This window comes from Typopeltis vanoorti, chromosome 14, assembly GCF_054136105.1.
Source record: "Typopeltis vanoorti isolate ZY-2024b chromosome 14, IOZ_Tvanoo_1.0, whole genome shotgun sequence".
NCBI classification, from domain to species: Eukaryota; Metazoa; Arthropoda; class Arachnida; order Uropygi; family Thelyphonidae; genus Typopeltis; species Typopeltis vanoorti.
Genome location: NC_143562.1, coordinates 72083762 through 72098415, shown reverse-complemented (window position 1 = coordinate 72098415; position 14654 = coordinate 72083762). Strand labels below are relative to the sequence as shown.

Below are 14654 nucleotides of genomic sequence, written 5' to 3'. Positions count from 1 at the left end.
TTTTGAAGATGAAGAACCGGAAACTGAGCGTAGGAGTTTATCAGATGGATAGAAATAAGAAAGAATAAAAATGAACAAAGTAAGAATGTGTTCTAGTTTGATAAAAAAATGGCATCCCATTTCCAGAAATAGCTTTGCTTTTTCAAATATTTATTTTAGTACTAATTAAAAAACAGTGACGATATTATTAATAGTCAGCTTTAGATTTTGCTTCTTGAAATAAAATTCAACATATATGAGATGATTTATTCATATTTATTCATTGTTTCTCTAATATTAAGCTGAAGACACTCACATGCAAAACTAGACTTATTGTATCGCAATAAATGGACGTGTTCTAAAAATGCATGTCCCCTAAATCCAGTAGGTATTCTACTAATCACCTTATCCTTTTAAACTAAAGTTTCGGAAATCCCAAGGAATTTTGATTGCTCGTGGAAGGTAAAGGCCTCTACATGCTGTGGAAGTCGATAACACAGTTTTTCCGCCGGAAAAAAAAGTAATTTTTCTCTACATAAAATTGTCTCCATTCAAATTGTAATGAATTAAGCTCATCTGAGTTCATCTGGTCGATTCGTCTTCTTGTGTGTTAGTGCAAAGGCTAATCAATTGGCAAGTGAAGATGTCTTTGTTGTAATGTATTATCCACCTACTGAATTCTACTGCCTATGTGATGTGTGGGGCAGAAATGAGTGAGACAAGGGACACACATTCGATGAGAGCCAAAACTTTACTTACTAAGAAGAATTACTTACACTACCTTAGGAATTTATTTTTGTACAGATTTCCATATTACGATGGATGATTCTGCCATTATCATTTCTAATTATACTGGAATAGCCTGATCTTTAGAGATGTCCGGACAGTTCATCGAGGAGACTATTCATAGATGAGAAATTCATCGCCAGGAATATTAATAATACGAAAATTCTTCGCCGATATATATGAAAAAAAAAAGAAGAAAAAATTTCCTATATAAGAAATATTTGTAAAAAAAATCATTCAAAAATATAAAATGCTTTTTAAAAAATTAAGAAATATTTTAAAATATCAGAAATACGTTTTTTAAAAATTTGGGAAATATTTTATATATTATTTAATATTCTGATTATATTTAGCTTTCTGAAAAATGTTATTCCGTATAACGTTATTAATATTCTTTGTTTCTACAGGCTCTTTAGATGGAATATTAATTGTTACAGAACTGGGATAAGATGGTTAAGGAGAAAGAGCACCATATTTACGAATATTTAAGAACAGTTATATCCAACTAATATTTATTTTTAACTATTTAATTATTCCTATTATTCGTATAGCAATATGTAAATAGTTAACTATAAATATTAGTTGGATATAACGCCTCTGTAGCGCAATTGGAAGAACGACGGTACATTGTGCCCTTCGATTGGAAATGGCCCAAGTTCGATTCTCGTCATGACGGAAAGGATCTTTATGTGGACCTTTCAATCGAAGGTGAGTTAGCCGATCTCATACGGTGGAAGCAGGGTTTTTTTCCAGGAAACTCGGATTTTTCATCCCGTATACAGACAGACAAATCGGCCCTTCAGAACACACGCAATTTACAGACAAAAAATAGTAGTTGTGGTGATGGGCGGTAGATGGCGTTGATGGAGATCATTGGCAGTAATGGAGACAGTTGTAGTAAGTGGCTTTCCGAGATGATTCTTCGGATTCCTTGGAGGTGTCACGAATAATAATAATAATAACTATTCACCCTACATATTCGTAAATATGGTGGTCTTTCTCCCTGACTATCTTATCCCAGTTCTGTAACAATTAATATTCCTCTACAGTGCCAGAAGTAAGAAAGAATATTAATAACTTTATAGAGAATGAAATTTTTCAGAAAGCTAAATGTAATCGAAATATTAAATAATATATAAAATATTACTTATTTTTTTAAAAAAAATTCTTAATTAAAAAAAAATTCTTAAATTGTTTATAAATATTTTTAAAATAAATATTTTTAACGATATTTTTAAAAGAAATATTTTTTAAAATATTTTTTAAAGGAAATATGTTTGTTTTTTAAATATTTCTTATATTGAAAATATTTTTAAAAAACATATATATATCGGCGAAGAATTTTTGTGCGATTATTTTTCCTGCGATCAATTTTTCCTCGATGAATTGTCCTGACACGAAGTCAAACATAGTAATTACTATAAATGAATTGCATAAATAGTACATGAACATGCGCGCGAGAGTGTGTATGTGTGTGTGTGTGTGTGCTCGCGTGTTTTTGTCGATTAAATCCCAGAAGGTCGCCATGATAAGCATAGATGATTGCTATTTATTTTTCATTTCCTGCTGCTATGAAATATGAAAGGAAGTAATTCACAGTCGCTTGTGAAACCTTGGATCTTGTTTTAGAAGATATTCTTCAGAGCATTTATGAGAGGAACACAAGTTGGATTGCTGCATTCAGATGGAACTATATTCTCGATCTTCTTTGAAGATGATGATATCTCGGCTTACGTTTTTGTTCTTCTTCTTGGCGTATTCGGTACTTGGAAATCTTACTGAAGATGAAATACTTATATGTAGTAAGTTTGCTAATAAGTTTATTCATTTCGCATTTCCAGATATCACATTTTCCTAACGAAGTATCTTTGTAATATTTCTTCTGTATTCCTTATTATATATAAGGAATAAATAAATAAATAAATATATCAAATGTTATCAATTAGCGTTTATTTTTGCAGTTCTGGTTTCTGTTTTACAAGTAATAGTGACACCTTTGTATTTAGATCCTTTGTTATAATATCTGTATTATTCTCTCGCTCTCTCCTTGCCAGTCAGTGAAGATACTTTATGATTTCTTTTTCTTTAGAAAAAATAGTTTTAAAATTAAAGTGTTTTACATATTTCTAGGAAATACAGAAACTCGAAAAACAATGGCTGGATGTCTGAATCTTCTTTCTGGGCAGGTAAGTGAAATGCTTTATTCGATTGTGAACGAAATAATTTGGAAAGAAGAGAAGTTGAACATTTGCAAACCTTTTGAACACTAAAAACCATGCGAGGTCGTGTTTCAGTTGTTGGTATTGAATGCTTACGTATTTCTGTAATTTATACAAATTTGACGCTAAAGAAATCAGATATACGGAGATATCCGTATTATAAGTGCAATCCAATTCACAGCATAAAATCTTCATATTTTATATAAGTATCGTTAATATTAAATTTTTAAATTAATTTTTCGTACTCGTCAATTCCATACTTTATTACTGTTAAAGCAATCCTCGAGGTACAAAGTTAATAACACCAACCGCAAAAACTGAAAAGAATTATTATTGGTGTCACATGTAATCATGTGACACCAATAATAATGGGTATCACATGAGTACATGTGACACCCATTATTCAGGTGTGAATAATTCACACGAAGGTTTTAAAGTATTCTAATATTTCGTTACTGTTTTACCAGGGGCGCGCCAGTGGTGTCCGGCGCCTGCGTGCAAAACTTTAGTTGGCGCCCCTATACCCATTCCCCCAATAAAAAACACTTTATTAAAACGTTATTTTTATATTTGATGCCAATAAAGTGAGTATTTCATTTTGAATTTCATCTCCTAAATAAGAGGACATATTTTTAAAGTCAGGATCATTAGCTTCCTCGCCTGAAATCTTTGACGCCTTTACTATCCTGGCGCCTGTGTGCGTCGCACATATTGCACATATTGCTGGCTCGCCTCTGTCTATTACTAAGAATTAAGCAAATATAACGTTTGCGTCATATTACAATATAGTGAAAATTAAAAATATCAATAAATGAAACTGACGTACATTACTCTTATTGTTAATTTTTTTAGGTTCGAGTTGCTTTTAGAGGATGCCTTTCATGGTATTTTCCTATCAGTGAAACTCCAGCATTATCTTATATAAATGATTTGTGCAGTCTTGGTGATAAATTCAAATTCGTAAGTATACCTACAGATTCTTGACGTTTTAATACTAGCTACTTCAACATATTTCATAACATAATACGTCGCCATTTATTAAAATATATTTTAATAAATGGCGTTTGTCAGACTAGTTGTAAATATGATTTTAGTAATTACACACATGTTTGTAAAAAATGAGGAAAGGGATAAATAACTCAGGTTATTTCATTTATTTATTTAATCCTTGAATATAAATGAACGTCTTTTGGCTTTCTTTATTGACAAAAGATGATCTAATGTTTGGACATTTTTGCCCAGCGTAAAAAGTGAGAAACGAGGACTTATTCTCAATCTGTATTTCACAATCCAGCTATTATCTTCAACACTTGCACTCTGTCCATTGTATCACAATCACCACTAGGAGACCAGATTTGCTTGCAGTAGTCCAAGGGAGGTCTTATCAAGACCTTGTAAAGAGGAAACATGCACTACCGTCGACATGGTGTAACATAGAGGCAGCACATGTACATGGTACATATATATATATAGATTTAAAAATTATTTGATAAAAATTATGATTAAAATCATTTGCGAACAGCAATGACCCAAGAAAGATTGGGTCATTTCTGATTTCTCATTATAATTAAATCTAAATATAATTTAAATTTAGAAGAGCTTATAAACAGTTTTATTGTGCGATATCCCCGTAGAGCTAACATTTAATTAATATTATTAATATTATTATGTAATTGTTTTGCATTAATGTTTGTGTTAAAATAAGAACAAAACAGCAATTGTATATATTTTTTTATATTTTTGTCTTATAATGCATTAGGGGCGATATTTGATTGTTTGCCTCAGGGCGCGATCTAATCTAGCGACGGCCCTGGCAAAATGACTTCTTTATCTTTACATGTGAAAGTTCGCTTTAGCATTTCAATTATCCTCCGAGTTGTATTTGCAATCGCTTCTATAAAGCCCCTTCAAGTTCATCTTCCTATCTACTAAATACTAAAGTAGCATTCCTGACTATCCTGCATATCTGTGCATCATCAGCAGCTAGCTGTATGTAGCCTGTCAAATTCTTTCTAATATTGTGTACTGTATTAATTTTCTTCTAATAATTTCTAATATTGTGTACTGTATATGGCATTGGGAAGTATTTATATTTCGTACTTTATCAGTATATATTGTTAAGGTGGACAAAAATGGGAATTCTATTAAAATGAAAGATATGTGCTAAAGTTCTGAAAATAATTACACTGCATCTCCTCCAATTAAGAGGGAAAAACTGAAAAAATTTGAAAACAAGAACCGAATCATGGAAGTTGAGGCAATATACATTGAAAATAAATTAAAATTTGAGAGATTCAACCAAGGAGACATGATACAAAATTGTTACCAATTAAAAAAAAAAAGAACATGTTTCTAGTGGAGAAGGTTCAAGTTAAAGTAAGTTAAAGACGAAATTTATTACACAAAGAAATATTTCTGATATGTGCAGTTTTAGGATATAGGGGACAATGCTGGAAGGCTATTATATGTGAAGAAGCATCTAAAAGAAGTTTTGATACCATTTTAGAAGAAATGTGCATGAAACATAAATATTAAGTGGAGCAGAATGTTGTGGATGATACTGAAGAGGCTCAGAAATGGAGAATGGTTTACCAAAGAAAGGGAATAAAAGAAAGATGATTAAAACTGCAAATTATGGTATTTTCAGTTTTTGAAAGAATTACTCTGAAAAATAAATCAGAAGAAAAGTAAGAGTGAAAAGAGTAGAAGCTTGTTAATACTGAAATCTTCAGATTAGATTGATCAAAGATAGAAGAAAGCAAAGCAGAGGGATTTGAAATAAGAATTGAGGATTACCATCTACTCTTTATCAGAACAGGAATGAAAATACCACTGCAATGAAAGAAAATATGCGTCACTAAAATTTTGAACATAATTAAAGTGGAAGAAGTCGTCTCATATGTTAATGAAAGCTCCAATGTATTAATTTTATTAAATAATGATGGAAGCAATTGAAAAGCGGAAAAAGTAGAGCAAAGGATTTCTAAATATGATAAAAAATATTGATAGACTAGGCCATGAAGGCTGACGACAAAGTTGTCTAGTAGGATGTTCTAGGATGATCTAATATGCTCTAGGATGAGACATCATTGTGCAACCTAACATTGGCCAGTATACAAAGATGGTGTTGGCTGATAATCTTTCTATATCTGCTCACAGATACTCTAGAAAATATAAGGACATCAACTATAATGTTTTTTTTTTTTTTTTCCAAAAGCATAAGAAGCCATCCTGGTAGACAACATACTAAATGTAAGAAGCAATTTCTGATAAGGAGAAAAATATATGTACGAATTCTTTAGTCTGTGCGTTTAGAAATATGAAAAAAAAAACGTTAGAAGGTTTATTTATAAGAAAAAGTATCTAAATAACTTTGTTTGAAAATTTTGTAAAGAATAATACCGAAGATGAATATTGAATATGGCAAAATATTCTGGAGTTGGTAAAAGCTTTAGAATTGGAAGAAAGAGTATATCGTAAAAGACTACTGGAAAGATATAATGGCAACAAAAATGAAAAAAAAAGAAGATATTCTTGATTTTTGAAGAAATTCTGAAAACATTAAATAAAGGAAAAATCCTTTATTTATTTAATTCCTTTATTTATTAAAATGCTGAAATGCGACTCATAAAGGTTTTACAGCAGACCTTTCACTGGAAATTTGTTAAATGTTCTGATCATATGGATATGAAGAAACGAGAAATAAAGCTGATGGAGTGAATATTCATGCTGTATGTATTTTAAGAAACTGTGTATTTGAAAATGGAGAAAGGAAGAAAATCCGTTCAAAGGAAACTCGCGTAGAAAAATTTAGATTTATGAGAAATAGCGATTGTGGTGTTCAAATATATCTTTACCGTTTTTCAGATAGTCGGGAAATAATAGAAATATAATAAGCGTTCTATATTTCAACTTCATGCATTTTGAAAGTACCGTAAGTAACTAATAAAGAAAAAAGCTGTTGTTTTGCACACTAAATCTGTAAGGTTAATGGAATGTCATGTACAAGAGTACAAAGCTTATGTATTAGTTGCATCTTGTTATTGTTCAAATAAAAATGGGATCGAGAGAGAGAGAGAGAGAGATGGGTTGAGGCTAAATCATGTATAAGAAAGAGTTTTACACAATTTCCAATCTTATAAGCAGAAAAACAAAAGATGAACCTGGTTCTCATTAGAAATTTTTTCACACAGATTACATATTTTAATTAGTCGTAATTAATTCTGACCTCAATAAAGGTCGAAATCGGTTTGGGTAGTGACCATTACCTTTAATGCATGGCATCAGACATCTCCGCAAGGGAATGTGCTTTGCATTAGGAGAAAATACCAAGAAAAGTGATCGGAGCTTACTCCACTTTTGCAAGGAATTGCCTCAGACTTGCACTACGTGTAGGCGCAAAACTTGACTTCCTTGTCTGCTTGCTTACTTGGGAAGAAGGATTAAAACTAGGTATCTTTAACATAGTTTATATCCAAGATAAAAAGCTTTCTATATATATATATATATATATATATATATAAAACTAGAAGAAAATTGATTCAGAGTAGGGTTGAAGCTCTGGAGTAAATAGATGTTTAACAGCAGGTTGTATTTTGACAGTCTTAGTAGAGAGTGTAGGATTGTTGATGACCATTTCAGTTGCGAATTGAACTTGAAAATCTACGAAGTGTCAGAAGCAGAAACAGAGATTAATTGGATTTAATCTGCGAAAGAGGAGGTGGTCAGATAATTGGACTGATTCTTCTGGACAACATAGAGCACTTTTAGAAGGAGGTTGGTGTACCACTCGAAATATCTGAGCAGTGCTACATAATTGGGCAGATCATTTAACCTTGCGACCTCATAGCAAGATTACATGCTGTCTAATTTATCTAAATCGTAGTATTCACTTCATAAAATGCTGCTTACATTAGAAAGTTGCATCATTTTATTGATAAAATGTTTTGTTCTTTGTCAGAAAACATGAAACAATGAAGCAGGTCTAATTCGAAGTTCATGTGCTAATACAAATATTTAGTAATTCTTATATTTTGCAGAAGCATCTTCGGCAAAACATAAGAATATTTCGGCATTGTCAGCAATAAATGTAGAGAAATTAATTTTTATTTTATCTATAACTCGCAACCAAGGTACATTATTTCTTTTTAATATTTAGATCGAAAGATGTTTTAGTGAGAGAATGGACATCATGGTATGTATCCCCCCTATATTTTGATATAATTTTCTAAGGAGTACTTATAGTTGAATTTTCATATGAATAATATGCCAATATAGTGTGTGTGTGTGTGTGTGTGTGTGTGTGTGTGTGTGTTTGTGTGTGTGTGTGTGTGTGTGTGTGTGTGTGTGTGTGTGTGTGTGTGTGTGTGTGTGTGTGTGTGTGTGTGTGTGTGTGTGTGTGTGTTTTACCTTAACAATGATACAAAGGGACACCAGAAAAGCTGTTGACTTGAATGTAAAAAATACAGATTCATAACATAATTTCAATATAATTATATGCTCTCTCAATGCATAATTGTTATGTAATGTTGGATTTTTAACAAAACACACCTCAGGCGACGACATTTCATTATTGAAAAGATAATAATATCGAAGCACTCGTGCATTTTCAAATATCTAAAGAACTACACAAGAACTATAAATACTTATGTGCTAGATCAGATGTATGGGATTTATTTTCTTAAATTGTTTCTTCATATATCAGTATGATTGTAGAATCACACCAGACATTACCTCATCCCAAATATGCAAATTAGCATCTATATAAAGTAAACACATAAAATAATTATTGGAAATGATAAATTCGAATATCATTAAACATTATGATTGAGCTGTCCCAGTATTCTGAAAATTACTGAAAAATCATAAAAATGGAAGAAACATTATTGTAAACGTAATTTTATTTTTCTGCGGGTGTCGAGGTTATGGAGTGACGTCACAATCTGAAACTAACAGGTATTAGATGTAGGTATATTTTTGGGAAAATTCCCATGATACTCCTCTAAGTAAATGTTATTTTAATGGCTATTTAGCCTATTTTTGTTTAGGAGTGCCCCTCTATAATATCATTGGCTTTTTACTCAAATTTTAGGGCATTAGTGGTATTTTATATAGATATATATACGAGCATGAGGAATATATAGGAGGAAAATACGGACGTACCTTTGCAGGATGTTGCTGGCTGTCTTCTTATTCATATATGACACTCTTATTATCGTAGATAATAACAGTGTCATATATGTCATTATTATCGTAGATAATAACAGTGTCATATTGATGTGTTTACGTGGCCACACGTGGCCTTTATTGATTATGAAAAAGCCTTTGACAAAATTAGCAGACAAAAATTGTTTAAAATATTAACCGAATTAAACATACCAAACGAACTTTTACAATCTATTCAAGAAATATATACAGGAAAGAAAATAGCAGTTAAATTAGAACACATCTCAGAATGGAAAGATATATCAAGAGGAGTACGAAAAGGATGTACCCTCTCACCTCTGCTTTTCAATATATATATATAAATGAAATATTAACAATCTGGAAATAGCATAAACCATTTGGTATACAAATCACCCCGCAAATGAATATAGATACACTACTATTTGCAGATGATCAAATAGTATTAGCTACATCAGAGATGACTTACAAAGATCATTAAAATCATTAAATGATATTTCAAAGCAATATAATAGGACAATATCTAAAGAAAAAACAAAAATAATGGCATTCAAAGGAGAAAACCCAATAAGAAGTAAAATAGTGATAGATAATAAAATACTAGAACAAATAAACACTTTCAGATACTTGAGGTGTGATCTATCATACGAAGAAGAAAAAGACATAGACACTAAAATATGAAACTTTGTAAAAGTAAATGGCATAATAAATAATATATTTAAGCCATCCTTAGTACAAAAACACACTAGAATCAGACTATATAATGTCTTGTCAAAACCGACTCTACTACACGGAAGCGAAACATGGATCATGAAAAGGAAAGATGAAAAACGAATTCAAACAGCAGAAATGAAGTTCCTCCGAAAAACAGCTGGATATACCAAGTGGGACCATAAAACAAATGAAGAAATCTTACAATCCCTGAAAATAAAATCAATTAATTACTACATAAGACAGTATAAACAAAAATGGCTAGAACATTTAAATCGAATCGACAACAGCAGACTACCAAAAATATTATACAGATACAAAATAAGTAGAAAAATAAGAATCGGAAGACAAAGAAAGAGATGGCACGAGACCGGAACAGGCCACTTGGCCTAAATTCCATGTTAGGTGGACGAAGAAGAAGACATTGACGTCATAATGACATACTAAACGAGCAGGTAACCACACTACAATACACACTAAATGTAGGAGACTGACCGACCGTCACAGTTTGCTATAATTCGTTCAGGTTGACAAACTTTTCGGTTTCCTGCGTATGTTGAATAAAAGCTGTTTAGACTGAACTCATATTTATGTATTCCTTGCAGTCACGGACAACGGTTTTAGAAGATTTGAAAGATATGACGGTGAGTAATTCTTTATTTCTTTCTATCAGGAATTATTACCTTAGAGTAGCTCATAATTTTAGAAATGTAGGAAGTGATGGTTTCATCTTAATTACTACACGCTTTATGTAGTTGATTTTCATTTAATGAGCGAATTGAAAACCAGTCAATTTGTATACAGTATACGGAAATGATGTGTTTTAGAAATTATCCAGAACCATTTCTTGGTCCTGGCAATTTTATTATTCTTTGTATGATAAGTAGTTGATGCTATATTTGGGGAAAACGTTTTCCTGCCCATTGTAGATGTGCCCCCCCTGCCCCCACTACTTTTATTTTTGCAGAAAACTAGCCTTTTATTAAGAATACATTTCCTCTCGTTCGACGATATCACACTCCTGATCTAATTTCAAATATTTTCCCGAGTATTTTAGTGTTTTACAACAACAAAGCTACTTGTTTGTAATAGCAATACTCGTGTCTTATATCACCCATAGAAACCAAACTGGTTTGTTGTGTCAACGGTATATTCTATTATTTTTGGAATAAGTAGAAAATATGGTGAGATTAAAAATAGTGTGTAATTTGCTGAATTTTGGACTTAGACGTAACACATTATTGTATATTACTCACGAAAGCAATCATAATATTTTATATGAAGATTACCTGGGATCTTGTATAATAAAAAAGAAACCCACGTTATTTTCGGAGTGGTCATGAAGATACTGCTTTTTATCAACTTCTCCCACTGTTGATTTTGTTCTGAAATTGCTACAAGACAAACCAACTGCAGAAAACAACACGATCCTTTCTGAATTCACATCACTACATGAATAATTCAAACTTGCAAATGGCTTGGTAATTTGAAAAACCGTAGGGGATTGTACAATGAGAAAGACTGTTATTAAATCACCATTTCTCATGAAAGAAAACTTCTCATATGGCATTTACGCTCAGAGAACGTTGACAAATACATCTATCTATCCCAATGGCTTTAACAGGCCTTTAAGGCCCACAACCTTCCAAGCATGCTTGGATTTCGTAACCGAAATACGAGGATAGAATGGTCACTCCTATACCTCAAGGTATTCTTGGCTGTATCTTTGTGTGTTCACGGGGCCGGTTTGCCTGCTTGTGGGATGAAAAACACCAGATAAACTGGCGGAAAAAACCCTACTGCCCGCGCCCAAGACCGGCTAACTTGGCTATGGCTGAGGAGGATCCTTGAGCTCCTCACGTCTGCGACGGGAATCGAACCTAGGACACTCCTTCCCCAGGCATATGGTTGCGAAGCGCAAAGCCACTAGGCTAACCGCGCGGACGTTGACAAATACAGATGTGACATAATTCCTATTTGTGCCTTTAAATATTAGAATTTGCATGCTACATCGTCATAAGTGGTATTCGCGTGTGTTTCTGATTCTGAAAATTCACACCTGTAATTAAAATCAATGTTGTTTTGTTTATTTACAATATCCAAGGCTTTGTTGCATACTACGAGAAGCTTTGTGAAATATATTGTGAAAGTATATATATATATATATATATATATATATATACATACAGCTGTTAAGTTATATAATAACTACAGCTCTTAAGTTACATAAAAAATTAAATTACAAACAAATACGGTTACAAAAAAAATTCAGTTGCATAAAACATTAAATTACAAACAAAAGATATAGTGAGGAACATGGAAATCTTACTTGTTCCTCACTATATCTTATCACTGTTTACATGGTTGTGTACCAAACGACTTCAGAATTCCATCAGATTCTTATCAAATGTAGTTGACATGTAATACAGAGTTTTTTATAAACAAACTATTTATAGTACGAGTCTAGAATGTTCATAACCCAAAGCGTACATCACTGAACAATATATATATATATATATATATATATATATATATATATATATATATATAAAATAAGTTTAATGACTATTACCGAGAGAAAAGATGGCAAGATATATTTAACAAGATACTACTAGTTTACTAGTTTCATTACATGAACATCATCAGGTGGAGGTCTAGCTTTTATTAATTTACCTGACAACATTTCTTACTCTGAAAGGAAAGCTATCAAGTCCTTAAAAGATAATAGTAACATAGTCATCATTCCCGCAGACAAAGGGAATGCAACTGTATCTTAAACAAGTCTGATTACCACAATAAAATGTTGGAACTTTTAAATAGTGATACTTACTCAGAAAATGCTAATGACCCTACGATGAAACTACATAATAGAACTAATAATTTAATAAAAAACACCTTAGAGTTACAAAAAAACATTCGGCTTTCTCTTCGGTCGCTTCATCCCTTGATACCTCGACTGTATGGTCTCGCCAAGATTCACAAAAATAACTGCCCACTCAGACCTATAGTTGAGGGCATACACTCTCCCACGTATAGTCTCTCCAAATTTCTAGTCAGTTTTCTAAGAAATCTTTCTGGAATTTCTTCTTCACATATTAAAAACTCTTCAGATTTTGTTTCTAAAATCAAGGACATCAAACTTAAAAAAAACAGATTTAAAGGCCAGTTTTGATATTGTTTCTCTCTTTATAAATGTTCCTGCTCAAGAAGTCCTCGATCTTCTCAAGAACAAATTATCAAAAAAACTCTTTGCTCTTCTCTCCCATTGCATAAAGTCAGGATACTTCAAATATGATAACAAGATCTACTTACAAAACTCAGGTCTGGCTATGGGCAGCCCACTCTCTCCGATTCTTGCGGATATATTTCTCAACGAATTTGAAGGAAAAGCTATTAACTCCTTTCACTTTAAACCAAAAGTCTGGTACCGATATACTGATGATATTTTCCTCATCTGGGAAGACGGCGTCAATAACCTCTATTTATTTTTAGACCACCTAAACAAATGCCACGAAAAAATCTCTTTCACCCTCGAACTGGAATCGGATGACTGTCTTCCCTTTTTAGACCCCAAACTTACCAGATATGCTGAGAACATTAAAATCTCAATTTTTAGAAAGCCTACTCATACTGACAGATACCTTCATGCTTCCCCCCATCATTATTCCCCACAAAAATGTGGTATTATTTCCACTTTAGCCCACCGAGCCAAATCATTGCTTACAGAAGAAACAGAAATTATAAATGAACTCAGTTTTCTTAAAAGAAAACGTTTATTAACAATGGCTTCTCTCCAAAGAAGATTGACAAATTTCTTTCCCCCAGGCACTCAACTACTGCTGAAGATCTCCCTCCCCCAAGAGCCTTCATCTCCTTGCCTTACATCAGCTCTCTTTCACCAAAACTTGCAAAGATTCTCAAGAAATTTAACTTCAAAACGTGCTACACTACGCTTCCAAAATTTCGTTTATTACTTTGTAAATATAAACAGAAACATCTTCCTACTCAGTTTCCAGGAGTCTACAAGATTTTGTGTGATTGCGGAAAGCCATATTATGGACAGACTGCTAAATCCATCCTTCTACGTTTGGATGAACACCGTAGAGATATCTCCTATAACAGGACTAGAGCTAGCGCTCTCTCTAGCCACGTTCTCTTTTCTGATAACTCAGACGAAGGCCGCCTGCACATTGTAAACTGGACTCAAACTGCTAATACCCATGTGTACTACGATGAACTCGAAAGAAAGATTGTTGAATCAAGAGAAATTTCTCTAGATTCCTCTCATATCAACAACAGCCTGAGTTACAATCTCTCGGACGCACACGTTGCTTCTGTTCAGTACTGGCGCACTCGCGACAGCGCGTAGTATTCGTTTGTATGGAACTCATACTTGCATTTTTTCAAACATGCTACTGTTTTTCGCTTGTTCTGTTAGTACAATGTTAAGTCTCTGTAGTTTTTTATATATTTCTTTGAGTATGATACCTGATGATGTTCATGTAACGAAACTAGTAAACTAGTAGTATCTTGCCATCTTTTCTCTCGGTAATAGTCGTTAAACGTATTTTATAATATTCCAACCGAGTAAAAATGAATTGTCAAAATATATATATATATATAGAAATGTTTTTTGTTGTCTCATAATATATGCGATTTTCTATATTTAAGGAATGCATGGAAAGTTTCCTTGAAGAACAAAGAGTCTCGAATAGCCCCTAATTTCTGCTGAATTAGAACTTCAAGAAATTTCTCCAATAAATGATTTTAAGCGAA

General features: G+C 32.5%; 1 protein-coding gene across 2 annotated transcripts; it reads left to right on the top strand.

Annotated features, from left to right (window-relative positions):
- Positions 1–2304: 2304 nt before the first annotated feature.
- LOC150099643 (uncharacterized) lies at positions 2305–14654 on the top strand. 2 transcript variants are annotated; one of them, XM_090403552.1, is made up of 6 exons: positions 2307–2567; positions 2896–2951; positions 3837–3944; positions 8143–8178; positions 10484–10522; positions 14550–14654. In XM_090403552.1, exons 1-6 carry the CDS (start codon positions 2450–2452, stop codon positions 14598–14600), a joined length of 408 nt encoding a protein of 135 aa, XP_090259678.1. In that variant the 5' UTR covers positions 2307–2449; the 3' UTR covers positions 14601–14654. The 2 variants fall into 2 exon arrangements, with proteins under 2 accessions (XP_090259679.1, XP_090259678.1); XM_090403553.1 differs by lacking the exon at positions 10484–10522 and having other exon boundaries at positions 2305–2567.